Source organism: Pogoniulus pusillus, chromosome 2 (genome assembly GCF_015220805.1).
Source record: "Pogoniulus pusillus isolate bPogPus1 chromosome 2, bPogPus1.pri, whole genome shotgun sequence".
Taxonomy (NCBI): Eukaryota; Metazoa; Chordata; class Aves; order Piciformes; family Lybiidae; genus Pogoniulus; species Pogoniulus pusillus.
This window is the reverse complement of record NC_087265.1, coordinates 35,805,162-35,828,282: the sequence shown is the minus strand read 5'-3', so window position 1 is coordinate 35,828,282 and position 23,121 is coordinate 35,805,162. Positions and strand designations below refer to the sequence as shown.

Sequence of the window (23,121 nt, the reverse complement as noted above, 5' to 3'; positions counted from 1 at the left end):
CCCCAGGGATGGTGACTCCACCACCTTCCTGGGCAGCCCATTCCAATGCCAATCACTCTCTCTGGGAAGAACTTCCTCCTAACATCCAGCCTATACTTTCCCTGGCACAACTTGAGACTGTGTCCCCTTGTTCTATTGCTGGTTGCCTGGGAGAAGAGGCCACCCCCCTCCTGGGTGCTTTGATTTAAAGGATTGAGGATACATCAGTAAAGCTAGTATTCACGGGGTGTCTCACACAAACATCCTTAAACATATAAATGGGAGAAAAGAGCTACTTGTTCACATCTTTCTCTTAAAATCTCTTTAACATTTTCTATTTTTGCTTTACCTAATAGCTCAGTTAATTTTATTGAAACCGATGTGGTTAACACTGCTTTCCTACTGTAACTAAAAAAAACTGCTTCTGCAGATACTGAGGTTTGTACATCTGTATGTATGAACATAGCAAAGTTCTGTGGAATCATGAATGAGGCGTGATGACAGTACACCTGCCTGATAGGACTGAGAGAAAGAAAAGGGAAGAAAGAACAGCAAAGTAAGACTGAAGGAGAAAATTAAAAAGTGAAACACACTGCTAGGAGAGTGCTGAGAAGGTTGTAGAGAAAGGGGAATATGTTCAGAAGAAAAAAATATGACAAAGCAAGAAGAAAGTGAAACACAAGGTAGATAGCAATAGCAGCAGAGGAGACTGAAGGGTGTAAAGCAGAAAAGAGAAGTTCAGATGAGAAGGAAAATAAAAGGACTGAGAAAACGACCTTAACCAGTCAAGAAGAAAATCTTAACTAACAAATCAAAAAAGCATTTCCTGGAGGAGGATTGGTAGCTACTCTGTGTAATACTGAAGAATGCAGAGAAACTAATATGTGGTTTAGGGTGTGGGGTTTGCCTCCATTCCCCCTCGCCTCCCCCACCAAAAAAAAAGGTCTCAAAAAAATTGAAAGCTTACTTTGAAAGCATGATTTCTTTAATGCACATAAAAGCCATCTCTCTGATTTAACTCAGATCAGTGTTCTTCCATAGCTAGGTTTATTACTGTAAGTTAATGTGTAAGTTAGTGTCTTAAATGCTGTGTCATCTTTTTTCTCAGTTGCTATTACCCAAGGAGGAGCAATACAGTTGTCTAACAATGGCACAGATGGAGTACAAGGTCTGCAGACGTTGACAATGACCAATGCAGCTGCAACCCAACCTGGCACCACCATTTTACAATATGCACAGACCACAGATGGACAACAGATACTTGTACCCAGCAACCAAGTTGTTGTACAAGGTGAGAAACTTCACAGCCAGTCATTCTGTATAACATTTTCTCCAAGCAGATATAAGTTGCCAACCTAAATCTGTCAAATGTGTCAGGAAATGAAATTAACAGCTTTGGCACAGATAAGTCTCCAAACTGATTAAAGGCAATTCTGGCCAAAGCTATTAGTCACATTTTCTTGGAGCCTTTCCCACCAGATTGATTAAAAAGTGGAAATTCTATGTTTGCTTGTTAAAACAATGTATTTTACTTTATTTTAATGGTTTTCCATGCTGTATTTCCTGTATTTTGTCCACAATTCATATTTTTATATAAAAACTGATGCCTCTTTAGAGTTCTGAGTTCTCCCAGACAGTCATATGCAACAACAGTAAACTTAAAGTGACACATTAAAGTTGGGAAAGAAGGTTGTTTGATTCTTTCTGTAAGGATGATTTGATTTATTAGTAGTTTTTTTCCCCCTTTGCAGTTACAAGTCATAATTTCTTCGTATTGTGGGTTTTGTAAGTAGTCACCAAATACTTCATCATTGAGTCTTACAGTCACAGAATAATTTAGGACAGTGTATTGAGAGATCATTTGGTCTAGACATTCATTTAGAGCAAGTGGGGTAACTTCAGCTGAGAATAGATTTGGGGGGGTTTATTGTATTAAAATACATGTTTTGATTTGTTGGCCAGGATGGCAAATGCCATTCTGGGATGTATTAAAAGGAGGTGGCTAGTAGGTCAAGAGAGGTTCTCCCCCTCTATTCTGCCCTGGTGAGACTTCATCTGGAGTACTGTGTCCAGTTCTGGGCCCTCCAGCTCAAGAGGGACATAGAACTGCTTAAGAGTCCAGCATACAAAAGTGATTAAGAGAATGGAACGTCTTTCTTACAAGGAGAGTGAGGGAGCTGGGGTACGTTATCTTGGAGAGGAGACTGAGAGGTGACCTCATCAGTGTTTATAAGTATGTAAAGGGTGAGTGGCAGGAGGATGGATCCAGGCTCTTCTCGGTGATGCCCAATGACAAGACAAGGGGCAGTGGGTGGAAGTTGAGGCATCAGAAGTTTCATGTAAACACGAGGAGGACTTTTTTCCCTGTGAGGGTGACAGAACACTGGAACAGGCTGTCCAGGGCGGATGTGGATCTCCCTCTCTGAAGATATTTAAAACCTGCTGGATACATTCCTGTGTGATCTGGTATAGGTGATCCTGCTCTGGCAGGGGGTTTGGACTGGATGATTTTTCAAAGTCCCTTTCAGCCCCTGACATTCTGTGATTCTGTGAAAAACTTGAGGGATACTAAAAATTGGTTTTTAAAAATAACAAAAAGCATAGCCTTGCTTTTATGATTGTAGAGCAGGTGCTTTGTGAGTTAGTGAAGAGGACTCTAGGTATCAGTGAAAATACATAGCTGAGGAAAAACACTATTGTTGCATTGATCATATGTTGGTTTTGTTCTTTAAGGACATGCCATTTCTTCAGCTGATATTGTGGTTTTTTACCAGCTAAGGCAAAATAGAACACATTATAAACACAAGAAACTCAAGACCTTGTTAATTTTAGAGAAGTAGTAAAACTGAGTGCCTACTTGCACTGTCACTCTCTTTGTAGAGTAAATGCTACATTTCTACACCTTTTTTTTCTGTGCTAAATACTTACACATGCAGTTTCTCCTTTCGCAGATAGACATTTGGAGCGTAGCTAGCAACACTGTTCACAATCCTTCATCTTAAAACTGCCCCAAAACCAGAGAAGTAAAAAGAAAGAAGCACAACAATACAGCAAGACAAATCAAGTTATCAAGCCTAGTGAAAACTTTTTCAGCAGGAATGCCCAAAACCTTGCATATATTAATAAACCCAGGTGATGGTCGTCCCTCTTGTACTCTGTAGCACTTGGGTAGATGAGCAGGTGCTTTTTGCACCACATGTAACTGCTGACAGAGTGCTCCTGTGTATCTTTCAGCTGCCTCAGGAGACGTGCAGACCTACCAGATTCGCACTGCCCCCACCAGCACCATTGCACCAGGCGTAGTCATGGCATCTTCTCCAGCACTTCCAACCCAGCCAGCAGAAGAGGCCGCACGGAAGAGAGAAGTGCGTCTAATGAAGAACAGGTATGTACATCTAGGTCACTTTTTTTCCAGTCAGCTCTGCATAGAGCTGAAGTGCCAAGCACTAGGAATCCTAATCTTATTCATTTTATGAAATACTCTGAAGAATTTGCCTTTATTTAAAGATGCAAAGCAGAGAAACACATCTGCTAATGCCATGTATTATAACTATGAAACCTTAAGTAAAGTGTCCAACTCATTCTGTGAGTGAATTTGTTTGTTGCATAAGGAGAAAAGTCATTGATGAGAGTCTTGTATGACTGCAGATAAGTTCTTAAAAACACCAAAGTGAGTTGGTTTTGAGTTAACCCGTTCATGGAGTTTCCTTTCCTATATTCTTTACCTTAGCCTTCTGCATGCATTCTTACTGCTGGCCCGCCTGCGCTCTCTGTGAGTGCTTTCTTGATTGTCTCACTTGTTATCTTTAGCTGCTTGCCCTTTAGGTTTTAACCTCCAGATGCAGAAAGACTCAAGGAAAAGCTGAATGAGCAGCTGCTCCTTTTGAAGTCTTGTGGAGCCAGTAGTGTCAGCAGAGCTGAAAGAGAGAGAAGACTGATCTTGTAGTATTTACTGTGGGAGAAGGAACAGCCAAGCCTACTGAGATGGGGTTTAGGAAGGCAGCAGAGTAGAGAGAAGTTTGGCATAGTGCTCATTAAGCCTCAGCTGGGAAAGGTGGGCCTGAGCTGACCTATCATGGCTTGAACTCCATCCACAGGCTATATAGATTTGAGCCTTTATGTAAATTACATTGCAGCACTGGGAAAACGACAGTGCTTCCCTCCCTTCTCTGGAGGGGAAGCCCCATGAAACCACTGTTTTCCTCATCTATCAGTGTGATAAAAAAGTATGATGTTGTCAATATGTTATTATTACTGAGCTCTGAGCTGTTATCACACTGGAAAGTTACATGAACAGACCCAAGCCTGAGGGGCTTTAATGAAGTAAAAAATGTTGAACAGCAGAGCTCGCTTTTTAAAGAAGTTTTGTGCAGAGTGCCACTCATCTCCCTCTTTTATATATTTGTCCATGAATAGTAGATGTCATCCTTTCAGGTTCTGCATTTGAAGAAAAAAGTAATTAGCATTCTGAATCCCCTTATTTATTCACCAGTTTTATTCCAGTAAAAGAAAGCTTCTGTGTTTGGGAAAGGCAAGAAAAAAACAATGGGGAATTAACCCTGCTCAAGTAAAATGTACACCTCTTGCAGCAGTATCACGTTGCAAGTGGTGCTTTTAATCTGCCAGCTTAATAGGTATTTACCAATTTGAGCTCCATTAAAAAGTAGGGAAAATGATATAGAGAGGTTGTATGAGATATGTATGTGTGTATATGGTGAGGTGGTACTTATTGGAGGGTTGTAGTGTAAGTATAGATCTTATTGTGGAGATTTTCTGTCTGGATTTTACATTGTAAAAGCTCTCTTGTAATTCCACATAACTGTTGATGTTCGTAATGAATAACACACAGAGACTTGAGGTGGCTTAATATACAGCCCAAGCCGAAACAAAAATGCAAATGAGAAATAGAAAGTTGTCACCCAAGAAGACAAGTTAGTGGTTTGTACTGGGAGGCACTTCCTGATCCAGTAGTTCCTAGTACTTTGGTGACATAACTTCACAGCCCAAAATTAGTTAAATTCTGAATGTTGCACATGGCCCACTGAAGGGCTGCAAGTATGTGAAATTGTGTTTGTAGGAGTGACGAATGGACACTTGCAGGGCTTACAAACTAGGTTTTCTTCATCCTGTCTCATTTGTGGAGCTGAAATTCAAAAACTACTTTTAGAATCCCCTTCCCAGGTAGGTCCTGGAGCAGACATTTCTCTTTTACATAGAGCTACAACTACTATTAATCTAGTAGGTGGAAGAACTGGGTTCAGTTTTGACCTGATTGTTTCAAGCACTGACTTTTATCACCAATCCTTGTAGTATTTGCAGCAAAGGTACACTCACAACTCTGTATTTCACAGTATCACAGTATCATCAGGGTTGGAAGAGACCTCACAGATCATCAAGTCCAACCCTTCACCACAGAGATCAAGGCTAGACCATGGCACCAAGTGCCATGTCCAATCCTGCCTTGAACAGCTCCAGGGACGGCGACTCCACCACCTCCCCGGGCAGCCCATTCCAGTGTCCAGTGACTCTCTCAGTGAAGAACTTTCTCCTCACCTCGAGCCGAAATTTCCCCTGGCACAGCCTGAGGCTGTGTCCTCTCATTCTGGTGCTGGCCACCTGAGAGAAGAGAGCAACCTCCTCCTGGCCACAACCTCCCCTCAGGTAGTTGTAGACAGCAATAAGGTCTCCCCTGAGCCTCCTCTTCTCCAGGCTAAACAATCCCAGCTCCCTCAGCCTCTCCTCGTAGGGCTGTGCTCAAGGCCTCTCACCAGCCTCGTCGCCCTTCTCTGGACACGCTCAAGCATCTCAATGTCCCTCCTAAACTGAGGGGCCCAGAACTGAACACAGTACTCAAGGTGTGGTCTAACCAGTGCAGAGTACAGGGGCAGAATGACCTCCCTGCTCCTGCTGACCACAGCATTCCTGATGCAGGCCAGGATGCCACTGGCTCTCTTGGCCACCTGGGCACACTGCTGGCTCATGTTCAGGCGGGTATCAATCAGCACCCCCAGATCCCTCTCTGTCTGGCTGCTCTCCAGCCACTCCGACCCCAGCTTGTATCTCTGCATGGGGTTGTTGTGGCCAAAGTGCAGCACCCTGCACTTGGAGCTATTGAACGCCATCCCATTGGCCTCTGCCCATCTGTCCAGGCGGTCAAGGTCCCACTGCAGAGCCCTTCTGCCCTCCAACCCAGCCACATCTGCCCCCAGCTTAGTGTCATCTGCAAACTTGCTGATGACTGACTCCATGCCCTCATCCAGATCATCTATGAAGATGTTAAAGAGGATGGGGCCCAGCACAGATCCCTGAGGGACACCACTAGTGACAGCTGCCAGCTGGATGTGGCACCATTCACCACCACTCTCTGGGTCCGGCCCTCCAGCCAGTTCCTAACCCAGCACAGAGTGTTGCCATCCAAGCTGCGGGCTGACAGCTTAGCCAGCAGTTTGCTGTGGGGGACAGTGTCAAAGGCCTTGCTGAAGTCCAGATAGACCACATCCACAGGCCTCCCCACATCCACCAAGTGGGTCACCTGATCATAGAAGGAGATCAGGTTGGAGAGGCAGGATCTGCCCCTCCTAAACCCATGCTGGCTGGACCTGAGCCCTTTGCCATCCCTCAGGTGCGCTGTTATCACCCCCAAGATCACCTGCTCCATCAGTTTCCCTGGCACTAAGGTCAGGCTGACAGGTCTGTAGTTCCCAGGTTCCTCCATCCGACCCTTTTTGTGGATGGGGACCACGTTGGCCATTTTCCAGTCTCCTGGGACCTCTCCGGTGAGCCAGGACTGCTGGAAAATGATGGAGAGCAGCTTGGCCAGCTCAGCTGCCAGCTCTCTCAGCACCCTGGGATGGATCCCATCTGGTCCCATGGACTTGTGGGTGTCCAGATGGCTCAGCAGGTCCTGAACTAATTCTTCATGAATTTCCAGGGCAACACACCGCTCCCTGACCCCATCCCCCGGTTCAAGAGGCCACTTGCCTCCTCCTCCCTCCTTGCTGTTGAAAACCGAGGCGAAGAAGGCATTCAGGACCTCAGCCTTTTCTTCATCATCAGTTATAGTGTTCCCCTCCTGGTCCAGTAAGCAGTGGAGGCTCTTCTTGCCCTTTTTAGCATTGATAAATTTATAAAAGTGTTTTTTGTTAACTTTCACGGAAGTGGCCAGCCTAAGTTCTAGCTGAGCCTTAGCCTCTCTAATTTTTCTCCTGCATAATCTGGCTACATCCTTAAACACGTCAGGAGAAGCCTTCCCCTCCTTCCAAAGGTGATACACCCTCTTTTTTTCCCCCAATTCCTTCAGGAGCTGTTTACTCATCCAGGCTGGTCACCTTCCCCGCCGGCTCATCTTTTGGCACATGGGAACTGCCAGTTCCTGTGCCTTCAAGAGCTCCTGTTTAAAGTAGGTCCAACCATCCTGGACCCCCTTGTTCTTAAGGACTGCTGCCCAGGGGACTTTGGAAATAAGTTTCTTAAGCAAATTGAAGTTTGCCCTCCAAAAGTCCAAGGTGTGGGTTTTGTTGTAGTGCCTCCCTATCTCCCTGCATATTGAAAACTCCACTATCTCGTGATCACTACACCCCAGGCAGCCTCACACTGTCACATCTACCAGCCCTTCTCTGTTGGAGAGCAGCAGGTCAAGCTGAGCTTGACCCCTAGTAGGCTCACTTAACAGCTGGGTCATGAAGCTGTCCTCCATGCACTCTAGAAATCTCCTGGACTGCCTCCTCTCTGCTGAACTAAGTTCCCAGCAGATGTCTGGCAGGTTAAAGTCACCCACAAGGACAAGATCTGATCTTGAGACAGCCTCCAGCTGTTTGTAAAATATCTCATCTGTTTCCTCATCCTGGTTGGGTGGTCTGTAACAGACTCCAACCAGGATGTCAGATTTATTAGTCCTCCCTCTGATTTTAACCCACAAGCTCTCAACCCCTTCGTCCCTCACCTCAAGCTCAGTGGCAAGGAGTGACTCCCTAACATACAGGGCCACTCCTCCTCCTCTTCTCCCTTGCCTATCTTTCCTGAAGAGGCTGTATCCCCCCAGTATAGCAGCCCAGTCATGTCTGTCATCCCACCAAGTGTCTGAAATGGCAACTATATCATAGTCACCCTGGTGGACCAGGACTTCTAGTTCCTCCTGCTTGTTACCCAAGCTGCGTGCATTGGTGTAGATGCACTTCAGCTGGGCTCTCAATTCCTCAATTGTCCCTAGTTTCCTTCCCACTCTCTCCTTCTCAGAGAGAGTAATTGCCTCACCCACCCCCTTCAGATCTAGTTTAAAGCCCACCTAATGAGCCCTGCCAACTCCAGTGCCAGGACTCTCCTGCCCCTCTTAGATAACTGAACCCCATCATGATCAAGCAGGTCCGGCTCAGTAAAAGTTCCCCCAAGGTCGAAGAAGCCAAAGTGCCTCCTCTCACACCATCCCTTGAGCCAGCTGTTGATGTCATAGGTTCTGCTGTTCCTCTCTGTGAACTCCCTTGCCACAGGGGGAACTGAGCAGAACACCACTTGTGCTCCTGCCCCATCTATCAATTTCCCCAGGGCCTTGGAATTCCTTTTTAATTGCCCTGGTGCCCTTCTTCTCGATTTCATCCCTGCCAGCTTGTATTACCAGTAAGGGGTAATAATCAGAGGGCTGGATTAGGTTTGGGAGTCTCCTGGTGATGTCCCTAACCCGGGCACCAGGAAGGGAGCAGACCTCCCTGTGAGATGGGTTGGGATGACAAATTGGTCCCCGACGACTGTGACTCTTCTCTTTTTCTTGTTTTTTGTGGAGCTAGTAACCACAGTTGGTGGGGACCGCTCCACCCTAGGCATCATCCTGGTTGGATGCTCCTCAGCCCTCCCATCCTCCCTGCTCTCTTCCTGAAGCGCTTCATACTTGTTATGCAAGGGCAGTGGAAGAGGCGGAGAGGGCCGGGGTGGACTTCTCTTACTGCCTGTGACAGGGATCTGTATCCATCCCTCCCTGTTTCCAGGGAGCATTTGAAGCTGCTTTGCACCTAAAGGTTCAAAGCAAACCAGCATGTGCATTTACATGTACCTGCAATGTGCTGCTTTGACAAGCTGAGTTGCTGGGGGAGAGACCCCTGCCTGGACTCCCAAGCACCTGCGGCATTTAACCTTGTGCTTATGTTGCATGTTTTTTATCATTACTCTTGCTGTGCAAGAGGTTCATCCTTGGTGTTACTGCCTTCAGGATGCTCTGCAGAACATTAACACTTAGGAGGTGTTTTTCCTTGATGTTCTCAGTGTGTTACCAAGTCATTTACAGGCAGCTCAGTCTTTAAGGGTCTGACTGTCTCGAGATCTGCTTCAGCACATGAACACTGCCATGTTCTTGGCACAGCAGACAAGAACTACAGATTGATATGGTTTATGATGACTGTTTATTTTGTCATTTTTAGGGGTCATTTATGTTATCATTGTCATGATGCAAACATTATTAGTATAAGTGAACATATTGCTTGAGAGCAAATACATTAATACTTCAAATACAGCTCTTTTTGGCACCAATTGAATATCTTTAGTGTTTGGTTGGACTGCAGCAAAAGGAAGAGTTTAGAACTATAAGGAGATTAATAGATGAACACCAGTTTTGGACATGTTTTTATTGTTCATCTATTTATTATAATAAAATCAATTAAATTATTGCAGCAGCAACATTCAACTTAGCCCAAAGGCTCTAAATCTTGCAACCTGAATTTTGTCACTGAGTAGGATCCTTTTCTCACAGAAGCAGGATTTTAATTGATGCTAACTTAGTGAGATGTGCATGTTGAAATAATCTCTGGATCTTGAGTGTATGTGAGGAGCAATTGTTACAAAGTCAGCATTTTTTCCTAATTTCTTGACAATACCTCCATGTTCTAAACATGGCAGTGCTAGGTGAAGGTTTGACGTGAACAGTAAGCAGCAGATGTCTGCCAGTGCTTGGTTCTGGGTTTGAATGGCCTTTTTTTGCTTTGCAGAGAGGCAGCACGTGAATGCCGCAGGAAGAAAAAGGAGTATGTGAAATGTCTAGAAAATCGAGTGGCTGTGCTTGAAAACCAAAACAAAACACTGATTGAGGAGCTGAAAGCACTTAAGGACCTTTACTGCCACAAATCTGATTAATTTTGGATTCCCATTTTCACATGTCCAGATGGGATAGAGACTGGTTCTGGCTATACCCAGAAAGACAAAGTAAACTTTTTATTTTCTAAACATTTCTTTTTTTCTATGCGCAAAACTGCCTGAAGCAACTACAGGATATACTTCATCTGTGCTTTGCATCAAACTGTGAATGTTCAAGTATTTGCCTCCACTTCTCCCCCTACAAGATTATTTTCATCATCAGTCTCAGTGTGAAGAAGGAAAACAGGCTTTTATCTCGTCTCCCCATCCTCTTCAAGGAGCAGCAGTGGTCACTTGGGAAGTTACTTTGGGGAAGGTCCTTTTCTAATGGTTTGAAGAATTTGTGCTGAGCTCTTTCCATTGCCTTAGAGACAGAGCCACCCCAGCCTCTTGTTCCAGAGAACTGTGGGCCACATATGTGGAGCATGTATGGTGCAATGAAGAAGCAGTGGTTGCCAAATTGGTTTCACTTACTCATTATGAACTGTAGAAATACACAGCTAAGCAGCATGCCAAATGAAAGGCACTCAACAGTCACATTCTTGGTGTGGAGATAACATGCCCTTTGCAAACCAGCCCAGCAAGGGTTTTGATTTGTAATCTGTATTAAGCCCTTCGGGACTAGTGAAAACTTCTCCAAACCTCAGCAACATCTCACTGGTTGGTTGCTTCTCAAAGCTTATGTGTGCAAGCGTGTTCAGCGTTCCGAGTGGACAAAAAGCAAACACTAGCTTCATAGGATATTGGTTGGAAAATGGTATTTGAGCAGGGAAGGAATTCAGAATAAAAAGGTAAAATAGTGATGTTTTAAAAACTGCCACATAATAAGCAAGGGTAATACATGAAAGCACTACCTGTTGGTATGCAGAACAATTAAGCAGTTGAAGCATGGCCAACTCTGCATCCAGTACAACCCTGAAGACAATATAGACTGTGTCCCAAGTTCTCATTTCCCAACCAATATCTTGTGTAATGGAAGTCATTGTACTCAAACGAAGCATCAGTCTGGTTTGCTATATTCTTTTTCAAACTTTGAGGCTGCCTTCTAAACATAAATTAACTATCAGGACAACCTCAAATACTGAGAAATACTTCCAACACAAATATTCTAATGTCTGCTTCACAAGGGACAATATTAGTTATTTGAACCTGGTCAGGATAGCTAAATTCTTAATTTACTGAGTAATCTATTTATCTATATAGAATTACTCATGCTTATGTTGTTTGCAAGATGGAAAGATTTGTGTGCACCAAGGAAAATGTGATCTTTCACAGAGTTACTTGCTGAAAAGTAACTTGTTTAAAAGCAACTCTGTACTAAGCATAAGGATTTAAAATGAATCAAGCTTAAAAAGAATCAAACAAAAGAATGTCAAGAAGTTGTCCAAAAGAATGTGTCAAAAGGAATCATGCAGTTTGTTTACTGGCCCTTTGAAGCCAGTCTCTTGATCTTGGGTCATTTGATGGACTTAAGTTTCCTTTGGGCTTCTCGTCAAAATTATATGTCCGGTGACATAAGAATAAGACTCTGGTCTGTGCTAATGCCTTGCTTGGCAAAAGTATGGAGAGTATTTTTTTTCATGTTCACTCTTAACCTGTTTTCAAGATGAATTTCAAACACAGGTTTTACAGTCCATGTGATGTTATAAGAACATCTGGAAAACTCTGGGCAGTTGAGTCTCAAACAGCTAAGCAGTATTAAAAAGTTCTGCTATTCTCATTTGAGAGGGCATTCAGTTTGCAAGAGACTTTAAAAGCAGTAGGATTGAATTCACAGCATTACTGTTAAATCTAGAGTTATCAATAATTGCAAATTATGTTTGTATTTCAGGAAGAGAACATGAGTATCAGAATTATGAAATAATTACTTTTTGCAGGCTTTGGGGGGATTTGTGTGTCTATTTATCCGCCATAAGAGAATTGATGAATTTCAGGTTTTTATTTAATGGAAGATGAATTTATTAGTTTAGCAACACAAATTTGAAGACCCTTAATTCTCAGCAGTGTGTTTGTTAAAAAATGTCTGCTTCTTAAAAGCAGAGAATGCAAATGCATACAACGGGTACCAGTTTTTCAGAACTAGTGCTGAAGTAGAAATGTTGCTAACGTTAGCAGGAGTCATTCTTGTGAATCATCAAGCTCACTATGGCTTTATTTACACACAGTGGTTCCTCCAGCTTTGAGAAACACAGAAAAGGCTGCACATGCCCACACTAAAGCTCTTTCTTTTGTAGAACCATCTCTTTGAAAAAAATGAAGTTTTGCAGTGAACCTGAATGAGGCTGGATGTGATCTGAGTGCTGTTCCTGGTGGGTAACGAGCACTGCGCAGTGCTTGCCGATAGCCATTCGGCACAAAGCCTGGGTGCTGAATGAAGCAGAGAGCCTAAACCGGTACCCAGAGGGGATTCTTCTGGTCCGGGGTTGGTACAGATTTCTGTGGCAGTGAGAGGAGAACTGTATTACTGGTCTGTGTGTGCGTGGCCTGTGAGGAGTCCATAGTGTTGCTAGTCTAGACTGCATTAGCAACTAACATTTCACTAAGAAAAGGAAAGTTATTTTAAAGTAGGTAGGGATCTGCAAGAGTCTTTATTTTTAATTTATGCTGGACTGAGGTTTTAGGGGCTGGAATTTATTTAATGAAAATTTTAAATCACAGTAATAAAAAAAATATGTCAGACCAAGTAGAGGGCTGGCTAGGATTACCTATACTTTACTATTCATACTGACCCAAAAAGGGAAGAAATATGACACAGGAGTGCATTCATATATTGTTTACCAGGTAGTGAGGTTGGGGTCATCAGCTTTTATAAACTAAGGCCATTTGGAAGTAGGAAAGGAGTGGCAAGGGGAAGGGAGGGTTAGTTTTATATCTCACAGTTGTGAGTTTTCAAGAATTGACAGCCTGTTTTACCTGAAGAATGGGTTAGAAAGGGCTAGATCCATTATGTTCATAATAAACAAGAATTGATTTGAAATATAATTTTTGTAATGTCATTATTTTCCAAAACAACAGCACCAATCAGGCAGTTAAGATATTGTCAGAGGTGCTCTTTTAATTTAGATATTCTTGGAAAATACATATGTATAATATATGTACATATATATATATATATATACACACAGTATATAATCTACAGCTCTGAGAGCTTTTAAGTCAGGAATGCTGAGTATTATAGTATATGGAGGTCAGAAAAAAAATTTTTACTTTTCTCTGTGTGTCTGAGTGTGTGTGGATGTGTGTGCGTGTGAAAGCTTCCTCCCATCCCAGTAGTTCTGGGCTGCATTATTCTAGCGCTTATTACTGATTTGTTTTGTGCTGTTTCTCAGTTACTCATTTTCAAGAATTTTATTTCATCTTTCATGGCTTTTGTGAGGTTTATTTTTGGGTTTGTTTTTGTTTTTTTTTCCCTATTGATGGAGGTTTGTGAAATTATGTAAACAGTTGTTTTATGACAACTACTACCCCTCAAAATAATTCACTTTTGTGCTTTTCCTCTTTGGCAGCTATGTATCAAAGGCAAAGCAATGGAAAGGTTGCTAAGGTGTTATTTTCTAAAGGAACCACTGGTAAGAGTTCAGTTTTCCTCCTGGGGTAGTGGTGATGCTTTTTTATTTAAGCAGCAGTTTCACCAGAATCAGGTAGTAGCCAGCACCATTGCCTGTATCTGAAAAGCACATTTTTTGCTTGTCAGGACTGTACAGACACCTAGAGATTCTGGCTATTCTGTAGCTGATGTTGGTATTGTAAACCACTGTCCTTTTTTGTACTTGTACATTGATCAGAACATTTGTGGGGTGTTTGGAATCATTAAGAGGCTCAGGAAAAAAAAAGTTAGATTTAATAAGGAAAAACAGCCCTAATAGTTTCTGATCTAAACTTGTACTACAAGTGGGTTTTTTTAAAATCTGGGCTTCCAGAAGGCTGCAGCTGCAAGTATTCACCTGCTAGTGAAAACTGACCTCTGCTTTTTTATTTTCTGTTTTTCTAATTTATGACAGTTATTTTTGTTGGTTAAAGACAAGGTTCCCCATCTAAGCAAGTTCAGTATCAGTTGGTTGCAAATCTTGTGATAATTCATAAAGGATTTCCTCAGTTTCCTAACACCCTGCTTTTAATGTAATTTTTTTCACCCTGGAGCTGGTTAGTGATACAACATTTGCCAATATCTAACCAAAAGGTCATGTATTTATTTTTGTTACACTATATTGTTTGTAAATGTTTGATTAAAATGTGCACTTTTAAAAAAAAACAAACCCACAAGAACAACAACAAAAAAAACCCAACCAAAAACCCCAAACTAAGAGCAGTTGGGTTTGCTTGAGAAGCTTCCTGGCACAGTTGTAATCCTGCTGCCTGCACACAATTCACTCCATTCCCCACAGCAGTTGACTGCTTTGCAAATTTACCTTGCTGGTTAGCACCTGGCATCCAGCAGGCATTGCTTCAGAATGGCAGGAGATCTGAACTGGCAGCACTGGAAAGAATTGTCCGTGGTGCCTCAAAGCAGCATGTATAGGACGGATGTGAAACTATTTTTAGAATAGAACTAGTTCAGCAATCCCAAGTGGGTAAGGGAGGTTCAATTGGAAGGAAAGCTGAACTATTTTTTCAGCCACTTTATTCCTGTTTTCTTAATTTGAGATTTGGCTGCAGGTTTTATAAGCTGCATTCCAAGAAAATAAATCAAAAGGCTTTTCAGTTTATTGACACTGGGAACTGAAGGTGCATTTACAACGTGTCACTCTGCTTTAAAAGACTTTTAAAAAGCACAACCACCTTTCTTTTGTAGGAACAATGATAATTTAGCTACAGCCCTGAAATCTGTCACTCTGAGCAGGTTTTAAAAGCACACAGTACATTGATGGTTCTCTGTACTGTGCCTGGGAACTCGTTTCCCTGTGCTTCTGAATTCACAAGCGTAAAAGACACTGATTTTGCAGAAACCTGAATGCATTCTGAAGCTCAGTTGGTGTGGGAAGAGCCAGACTGGTGCTGAAATCCCATGTACAGCATGCTTCTGACAGGTTCAGGTCTGTGGATGGATATGGCTTAAATCTGTACATCTCTGGGGAAGAGGGACCAGATCCGGCTGGTAGAAAAGGTTTTCATTTTTTAAGTGTTTTTAAGTATATTTAAGCTCTTAAATATAACAGCTGAAATTAAGAGACTTGCTTGTGTAGCACAAATTAAAAGCAGTGACCTGTTTGCATTCTGGTACTGCAAGTGCAGTTTGTGACTTGCTGTGTAAGTTAAGGTCTCGCTTTCACCAGTGAGAGGCAGGAGAAGTCAGCTGCCTGCAGGAGCTGTGTGCTGGCAGGAAAAGGGCCAGGGACAAGCTGATAACGATCCATGGTTGGCGCACTTCATAAGCTGACCATTTACTATACTCGTGACTTGGGAGCAGTCGGTTCACTCAGCCTCAGCTACATACTACTCTAAATTAGGGGACAGCTGAGGGAGCACAGGCAAGGAAGGCCTTGAGCTGGTTAGTTATCTGCAAATGGCCACTCACAAGAATTATGTATGTTCAGATGCTCTCCACAAGTTGTGTTTTATCCAGGTGCCACTCCATTTTTTGTGTGTGTGATGACATTTATTTATATTGAAATGTTAATTTTAAAAATTTCTAGAACTTTGTAAGAGATTTGAAACTGTGCTGCTTATACGGACTTCTAGGGATGGGGAACAGGGCAAGAAGAGGTGCTAGTTGGCAGCCAACCCCTCCACAGACTTGTCCACAGATTGGTAGTTCACTTCAAATGAGTTTGCTCTGAATTTATAATTTGAAATTGTTTCAGAACAACGTTTTTCAGGGAAACTTCCAGAGCAAAGGTTATTATTCTCCCTTTGTAATGTAAGCTGGAAAGAGTAAGTTCACCTCATCTGCATTTCCAGTTCTTTTACCCAAACCATGTCAGCACAGAACAGGGTATTTGAGCTTGACTCCCACATGCTTGTGGAAGTTAAAAGGCTAAATGAAAATCCATTATTGGGGGAAAAGAAATTATTTACATCTCCCCAAAAATCTAGAAACATCCCTGTTGTGTTGTTTGTTTTTTGGGTTTTTTTGTTTTGTTTTTTTTTTTACTTTCTTTGTGCTTTATCTGTGTTTTTTAAAAAATTGTACTGGGTTATAATGCATTTTATTAACACTATGTACATATTAGCTGCTTTGTGTTTCAGAATGGTAGTAATTGCTTTGTATATTAAAGTGATTCTTGTGAATTTGTGGATTATTGTCATAAAGAAGTGCTTTTTTCTTACTGTAATCTTTGTGTTATAAACTGTCATGACTTCCTTTTTACACAAACATTTATGTGCGGTCACATAAACATGCTTTAAAAACCTCTAAAAAGTCTCTTTTTTGAGCAGAATATTCTATTTAATTCAGTGGCAAATGGTGGATAGAAATACATGGAAATGCATATTTTAAGCAGACTGTTTTGTCCTCTCATGATCCTGCCTGCTGCAAATATTCATGAGATATTTTGCCAACAACTGAATTAGTGAGAGGTTAAGTCATGAAAAATAAAGCCTCTCTTCCACTTCTGACACTTCTTTATTTGCTTTCCAGTATCCATTCTGGTGGCAATTAGTTCTGTTTAATAATGTGTGAAAGACTTTCCCTTTTTACAGTTCAGATATGCTGTCTTTTTAAGCATTCCTGTAAACCATGTACTACTGATGTTAATAACAGAGCAGAAGGCAGCAAATGCTGCAAGGATTGCAACCCGATTATGTAATCTGCAAGGCTGGATCCAAACACTGGGATGAAAGCCAGAAGGACAAATTCAACACTGAGGTAAACACACCTCCAGTAACATCAAGGGGAAACTGTAAGGTCAGCTCATTATACCTGGGATTTTGTGGTTTTCACAATGGAGTATTTTCATAATGCTGTTTGAGTGCTTGCTCAGAAAAATCTACATCTAAGTAATAGGAGAGAATCCCAAACTGTTTGGCTTCAGTTTCACACTGAAAAACGTTGAGTAATATAGATCCCTGTGCAGTCAGTAGGTCAGACAGTAAACCTCATTCTTCTGACAACTGCACCTCAAAGCTTGTTGTTTGTAAGACAGGGAGCTGGATGTCACACTCCATGTCTTAATCAAACATGACTTAAGTTGCAATGACATTTTATGAAAGTTTGTTTCCTTGCAGAGTGGTATGTTTCAGGGATGCTTTCACAGGCTCCCAGCATGTCCATGTCTTATCTGGTTACTTACAAATGACTTGGATCCTCCCTGTAGGGTATTTTATTTCACAAGAGACTATTTATACCTTGCCCCAGTACTCAGGGACCCATGCCCAAACACCCTCCCTACAGATAAGTTCACATCAGCTGTCAGAAAGTGCCCAGGCAGGGTGTTAGCCTAATTGCCAGAGAGCCACTGAACCATTATCACGCATCTCACACTGCAGCTCACCTAGGACCAACCATTCAGGACAACAGTGTTGGCAGGTGTCATCATCACAGAAGGCTGCTTTCTTCGTGGTCACTCACTGGGTAATTATACCTCTGGTACTTCCATCCTGCGCATCAGTCATGGTTTACTCCCAACGTCTCCCTGAAGGTAAGCATGATGAGAACGTAAAAGAGCTGCAAAGCCTAACAGAAGGTACCGCTCACTGTCTGGTTCAGGTGGATGTCAGCACTGCCCGTGAGGAACGGGCTGTATATTTCAGCTCAGTTATATTGTCATGGTTGCTGCTTGCCTCTATACACAAGCTTAAAAAACAACCAGAACTGATGGGCTTAAGGTGGTGGCCAAGCCATGATATTCGTGAGTCCAGTCTGAAGGATCATCTATCCCCCTGTAGCAGAGGAGGTGTTCCCTTGAAGAAGTATCACATGCCAGACTGGGGAGGGACCACCAAGAGCTCTGCAAGTCGGGGGCAAGGCATGCTGCCAGCGTCATCTCACATTTTTCTTCACAAGTATTTTCTTACAGGCAGTAGCATTAGTTCAGCTAGCTGCTGTACAGCAGTAACAGCAAAAGAAGCCAGGCCTGGTCTCTTCTGGGACATGCTGGCTCTTGCAGGAAGTCTACAGGCTGTAACAGCAGCAGTGGGAAAATGGACTGCAATTAAACTGTTTTTTTTTTCAGAAGTACAAAACTCCTATTCTTAAAGCAAGGCACCCTCCTTGGAAGTGTGTGGGTTGCTGCCCTAAGCTTTACTCTGTACTACACTGTATTCTGCACTATTTAAGCAGACTTTTAAAGTATGTTCCTACTATGGCAACAGCACAGACTGCTAAAGCTCTCAGCGTTGCAAAGCTGCAGCCTCTTTCAAGGGCCTAGCATAGTCAGGTACCAGCTTTCTCCTTGGACCGAGTCACATACACTCACAAGCCCAAGCAGAAGCATGTTGCTTTCTGCCAGCTTCCGCCTGGAGGGGGCTTAACATACTGTGACCACAGATAAGCTCAGAGAAAGGGAAAACCAGTGCAGAGTAAAAGGGAGTGGTGAGAATTTACTTCAAAAACTAGAGCCAGAGAGTGGGGAAGAGCTTGTAAATTTTTTCAACCATTGCTAACCCTATTGACAGGGCAGAGAAATCCCTGTCTGGCACATTAAAGCTCATACCATGTTGTTTTTAATTAAAGGTGCTGTCTTCTTTCCCTGAAAGGGACATCAACTCTAGTTTCAGGCTGCAAATTCTCAGACAGCTGCGTAAGTACTGTTTTAGTGACACCATGTGGCTTCCAAGGATACTGTTGTAACCAACTGGCTTATATTAGCAACTCTCAGGCTGAGTCCAGAGCCAACTGAGTAACTTAGCTGAAAACAAAGAGGCCCACTAGGGATGAAGCACACCTTTGGGACTCATTCGTGGGAGCTGTAATGATAAATGTGTCATTTCCAGATTACAGTCTGAACATCACTTCTGGACCACAGATGCTTTGCATCTTTTTCAATTGGAAAGTTTGATGAAAGTAGAAGTGGAACTGCTAATATCCATGGCATGAAGCAGCTGCTAGTGCTTGCTATTGCCTGAATGCGATGTGGGGCTTTACAATTTAAAGAAAAAAGCCTACAGCATTTCCTGCATTTAGAAGCATAGCTCTCTCTGTTAGGCTACTGTTTTCACCAATTTCAGTCTTCCACCACTAGAAACAGAAGGAAGTCTGCTAGTGGTGTGAGCTGGATTCCAGGATGCAGCAATCTTCACATAGGACCTTGTGGGACAAACATACAGAGGATTTTTTCACAAACTCAAGGCATGAAATCAGTTGCTTAGAATAACATCTAATTACCACTGTGCACAGAAAGCACACTGAAATTTAGACAGTGCCCCAAGGTTCCAAGTAATAAAAGAGTAAGTATTTTCTCAGCTACAAAGACTTTACACCAGCATCTTCCTCTCCTCAGAGACAGTAAGCCACAACCAAAGGCAGAAAGTAGAACATTATTTAGCAGTACTTTAAAAGTCAAGGACTGTTTTGATATTTAAAGACCAGTTTGAGAATGTTTTACATTCTCTACTGGCACACTGCTTCAAGGAGCCTTGATCTGTGCAAGGGAAAGTTATCTTGTTAGAGACAACTAAAGAACCATGACTGCTTCAGTACTGCAAGCATAGCTCCATGCTTGTAAGCCATGCAAAATAACTGCTGATTTCTAAGTTGGCTTAGTCTGCAATATCGATTCCTAACCCTCCCTAGGGATCTGGTTCTTTGTTTCCCTATGCCTCTTAAATTCAGCAGTGACAACAACAGAACTCTATTGCAGCTGCTTTTGTTAGTTTTGCCCTTTAAGTGGTCTCTTTTACCACAACTTTTGAGATGCAGAAAGCCTGAAGCATTTAGAGCTAAACTGTTACCTTGTATTTCATTTACTTTTATTGTTCAAGAGCCCACTCTAATCTATGACTCAGCTTCCCACAGAAATTAAGTGTAGTTTGATTCCAAACAGCAGATCTTTTGATGACATTTGTGATGCCTGGAGATTTCTGCAACTTAAATCAGTTGCAATAACTAGATTTGACAGAATGTCAGTGGAAGACCCTACACAACTTGACTGAGAAATGAAGCAGAGGTTCAATATGCAGAACAGAATTACAATCCTTGCTGTATCAGGCCAAGTGACCAGACAAGACCATCAGAACAAGAAGCCAGTGGAATAACACAACTGCAATTATATGCTTAGGAACAAGTGTATTAAGTAGAAACAAGGGGAAGATTGAACAATGGTTTACTAACAAAGCAGAGTCAAAAGTCATCTTTCCAGCTGCCCCTCTGTGCTTTGTAGATATGAACATCCTTACTGGCATCATAGTGGACCTCATACACAGAGAAAAGGCCACTCAGCATCTTCAAGAATTTGTGGTCCCGTTCATAGCGGATACGACAGGACAGAAGAATCACAGTTCGCTCTGAGCACAGGTGCTCCAGTGTCTGAAGCAGGTCTGCAAAAGTTTCTTCCAGATAAACGATGTCTGCACCCAGGATGAAGTCAAATTCTCCTGGAGAGAAGTTACTTAGGTCTTTTCCCCAAGTCAGCTCTTTCACCACAGCTCTCGGACGTAGTACTGAAGGCAAGTTAGCCTGTACATTTGACTCCAGGAACTCCAGTGCTGCCGCCCTGTCTGTGATGGTAACGTGAGCACCTAAGCGGTATATGAGTACAAGTCTCAGACAAAAATCAGAGTCCATAAATATAGCATTTGGAATACAGGCTCCTTAGTTCCTGTTAAACATTAACAACCCCCCTAAGCTGTCCACTTAAAAACAAACAAAAGAACAAAACAAGCAATCACCAATCACTATCTACACACAGCTTGCCCTTCAAGTCACTTCATATGAAGTGCACTCCACATGAAGATTGAGTCTGGAGCTTTTTTTCAGCGCATGAAAGTAGAAGAGTTACTTTCTGTGTTTTCATAGGTGACAACAGGGATTATTACAATGAAACTGCTCCAATTCTCTGTTTGTTCAGTAGAGAGAAATAGCCAGATGGCATCTTCCACAGGTCAGGCAGAAGCTCTGCCTGTGTAATTTTGTATTTTACCAAACTGCTATGTTTTCATCATTTCAATAGGCACCTTCCATAACTGCAGAGCTTTGAACTACCTAGTTAATCTGGGACAGTAAGTGCAAATTTAACAGTACTCAAGTCTCTGCTTCAGCTGCCGTCAGATCACAGGCAGATCATTTCTTCAGCTTTGCTTTCCCTGTCTACAAGACAGGCTAGTAAGGCTTATGCAAGCTAAGACAGCAGTTTCTCTCTAGCTTTATCTGTGCTGCACAGGAGAACAGCTGCAGAACTGACTGCTGTGGAGCGGAGTACCATGGTAATAGGCATCAGCCTTAACAGGGTCCCACCATGAAGTAAACTGCAGTGGCACCATCTCTACAATAAATAATGCAGCAGGCTCTGAAATCTAACAAGAAAATAAGATGACACAGTTCATATATGTATCCTTGGTGCTAACTTCTATACCAGACACGTAGATGTAAAAGTGCTAGTGCAGCTGTAAATTGGTTTAAACAAAAAAGAAGCCTTTACCTAATAACGTGGCTACTATTCCCAGCAATCCAGTCCCAGCTCCCAGCTCAATCACAGACCGATCCTGGAGCTCGATGCCTCCAATCTCCAGATAAGCACACAGGACAACAGCCTAAGCCAAGAGACAAAGGCAATTAATTAAGCACAGGGGTCATATCAGTCATACTGAATATGTCTTTCTGATTTACACCAAGAGAGATGGTTATGAAAAGCATCAGGCACTTCAGGTCTGCAGCAAGACTCTGTTCAGCTCTTCTCTGCTTCCTGTGTGCACATGTCTTTTTCCAAGTTGTAAGGAAGACTTTATATAGAGGCAAAAGAAAAAGTAACCAGAGAGTCTACAGGACCACTGCCTCATAAATCCTCAAACGTAACAGGAGGCAGAAAGAGCTGCATTTGGAAAGGAAAAGCTGCGGGGGAGGCAAACACTGGCAAATGAGCACGGAGTTACAGAAGTCTGTAATGCTGTGGTATTTCAAAAGGTTGCACATCATAGGCATGTCGCCAGGAAGAAGACAAGGAAAATAAAGCAGTAACACTTCTAGCTGGTGGTAACTATGTGCTGTATTTTGCAGGAGCTCTCTCCATAGCAAGTTCTGTTGAAGCTGCTGTTGGGAAAAAAAAAATAATGTCTCTCTGCACCAATTCATTTGAGGTCTTTCCTAAAATGCTACAGCCAACTGCCCTGCAGCCTTGGGCCTACCACAAACCCTTGTTTTGGATGGACAGTTCTTATCCCCAAGATAAAAGCCTATCAGTCCTTGACGCTACAAGCTGCGGGATCCATGCTGTGCTCTGAAGGACAAACCTCATGGACCACTGCTAAGCAATGGGTCAGAGTTATCTGGGGTAACTCCTGCACTTGGCATTGGCTGCGCAGGGTTTCAGCTGGCCCTGTTTCCCTTGCGGTCCTCCAGGAACTCTGGAGAGGGGAAAGAAAAATCGAAAGCAAAGTTCAGCTTTTTGCTTTCAAAAACAATCAAACAAAACATAACAAAAAAAAAAAAAAAAAAAAAAAAAAAAAAAAAAAAACCAAACCTCACAGGGGGAAAAAAGCCTTTCCGTAAGAACTCAGCGTTATGTTTTTTCTAAGGTGATTCTGAGAGCTAGGGCAAGAGGTGCAGGAATCTATCAAGCATAGAAACGTTTGGTGCGAACACCTACCGCATCCCAGACCACCGCCGCCACCCCCAGCCGCCGCCAGTCCTGCCTGATGCGGATGGTGTGGCTGGCGAAGCGGTACGTGGCCGAAGGATTGTGCAGCTGCCGCGCTCCCCAGCCAGCTCCCTCCTCGTAGGGCACTAAGGCCATTCCACTGGCGGCCGATCGCCTCCTGCGGCGCGGCGGGGCGCGGCGGGTTCAGTCTCGGCCGCCTCCCGCTCACCTCTCCCGTGGCCTCCGCGCCCAGCGGCCTGAGGAAGGCGGCGGCGCCAGGCCCCCGCCAGCCCGCTCCGCCGCGGGGAACAGCCGCCGGCCCCCGCCGCCGGGGCCGGGCCCGCCTCCCTACCGGCGC

General features: G+C 43.1%; 2 protein-coding genes across 2 annotated transcripts in view; one reads left to right on the top strand and one right to left on the bottom strand.

The window, feature by feature from the left end:
• The window catches only part of CREB1 (cAMP responsive element binding protein 1), a 43,434-nt gene extending 26,981 nt beyond the window's left edge, over positions 1 to 16,453 (top strand). The window contains exons 6-8 of the mRNA XM_064160996.1: positions 1,088 to 1,270; positions 3,214 to 3,364; positions 9,951 to 16,453. Of these exons, the coding sequence (XP_064017066.1) occupies positions 1,088 to 1,270; positions 3,214 to 3,364; positions 9,951 to 10,095 (479 nt within the window). The 3' untranslated portion in view covers positions 10,096 to 16,453. The remainder of the gene's footprint in view (positions 1 to 1,087; positions 1,271 to 3,213; positions 3,365 to 9,950) is intronic.
• Positions 16,454 to 20,237: 3,784 nt separating this feature from the next.
• Positions 20,238 to 23,069, bottom strand: METTL21A (methyltransferase 21A, HSPA lysine). The gene is made up of 3 exons (XM_064161011.1): positions 22,773 to 23,069; positions 21,609 to 21,720; positions 20,238 to 20,709 (listed from the first exon to the last, which is right to left on the bottom strand). Exons 1-3 carry the CDS (start codon positions 22,917 to 22,919, stop codon positions 20,312 to 20,314), a joined length of 657 nt encoding a protein of 218 aa, XP_064017081.1. The 5' UTR covers positions 22,920 to 23,069; the 3' UTR covers positions 20,238 to 20,311.
• Positions 23,070 to 23,121: the final 52 nt, after the last annotated feature.

Excerpts from the sequence above, each read along its gene's own strand:
- METTL21A (XM_064161011.1), bottom strand. The coding sequence starts at position 22,919 with ATGGCCTTAGTGCCCTACGAGGAGGGAGCTGGCTGGGGAGCGCGGCAG. Across the intron at positions 21,721-22,772 it reads CGGCGGTGGTCTGGGATGCG|GCTGTTGTCCTGTGTGCTTA; the intron begins GTAGGTGTTCGC and ends CTCTTGGCTTAG. Across the intron at positions 20,710-21,608 it reads AATAGTAGCCACGTTATTAG|GTGCTCACGTTACCATCACA; the intron begins GTAAAGGCTTCT and ends TATACCGCTTAG.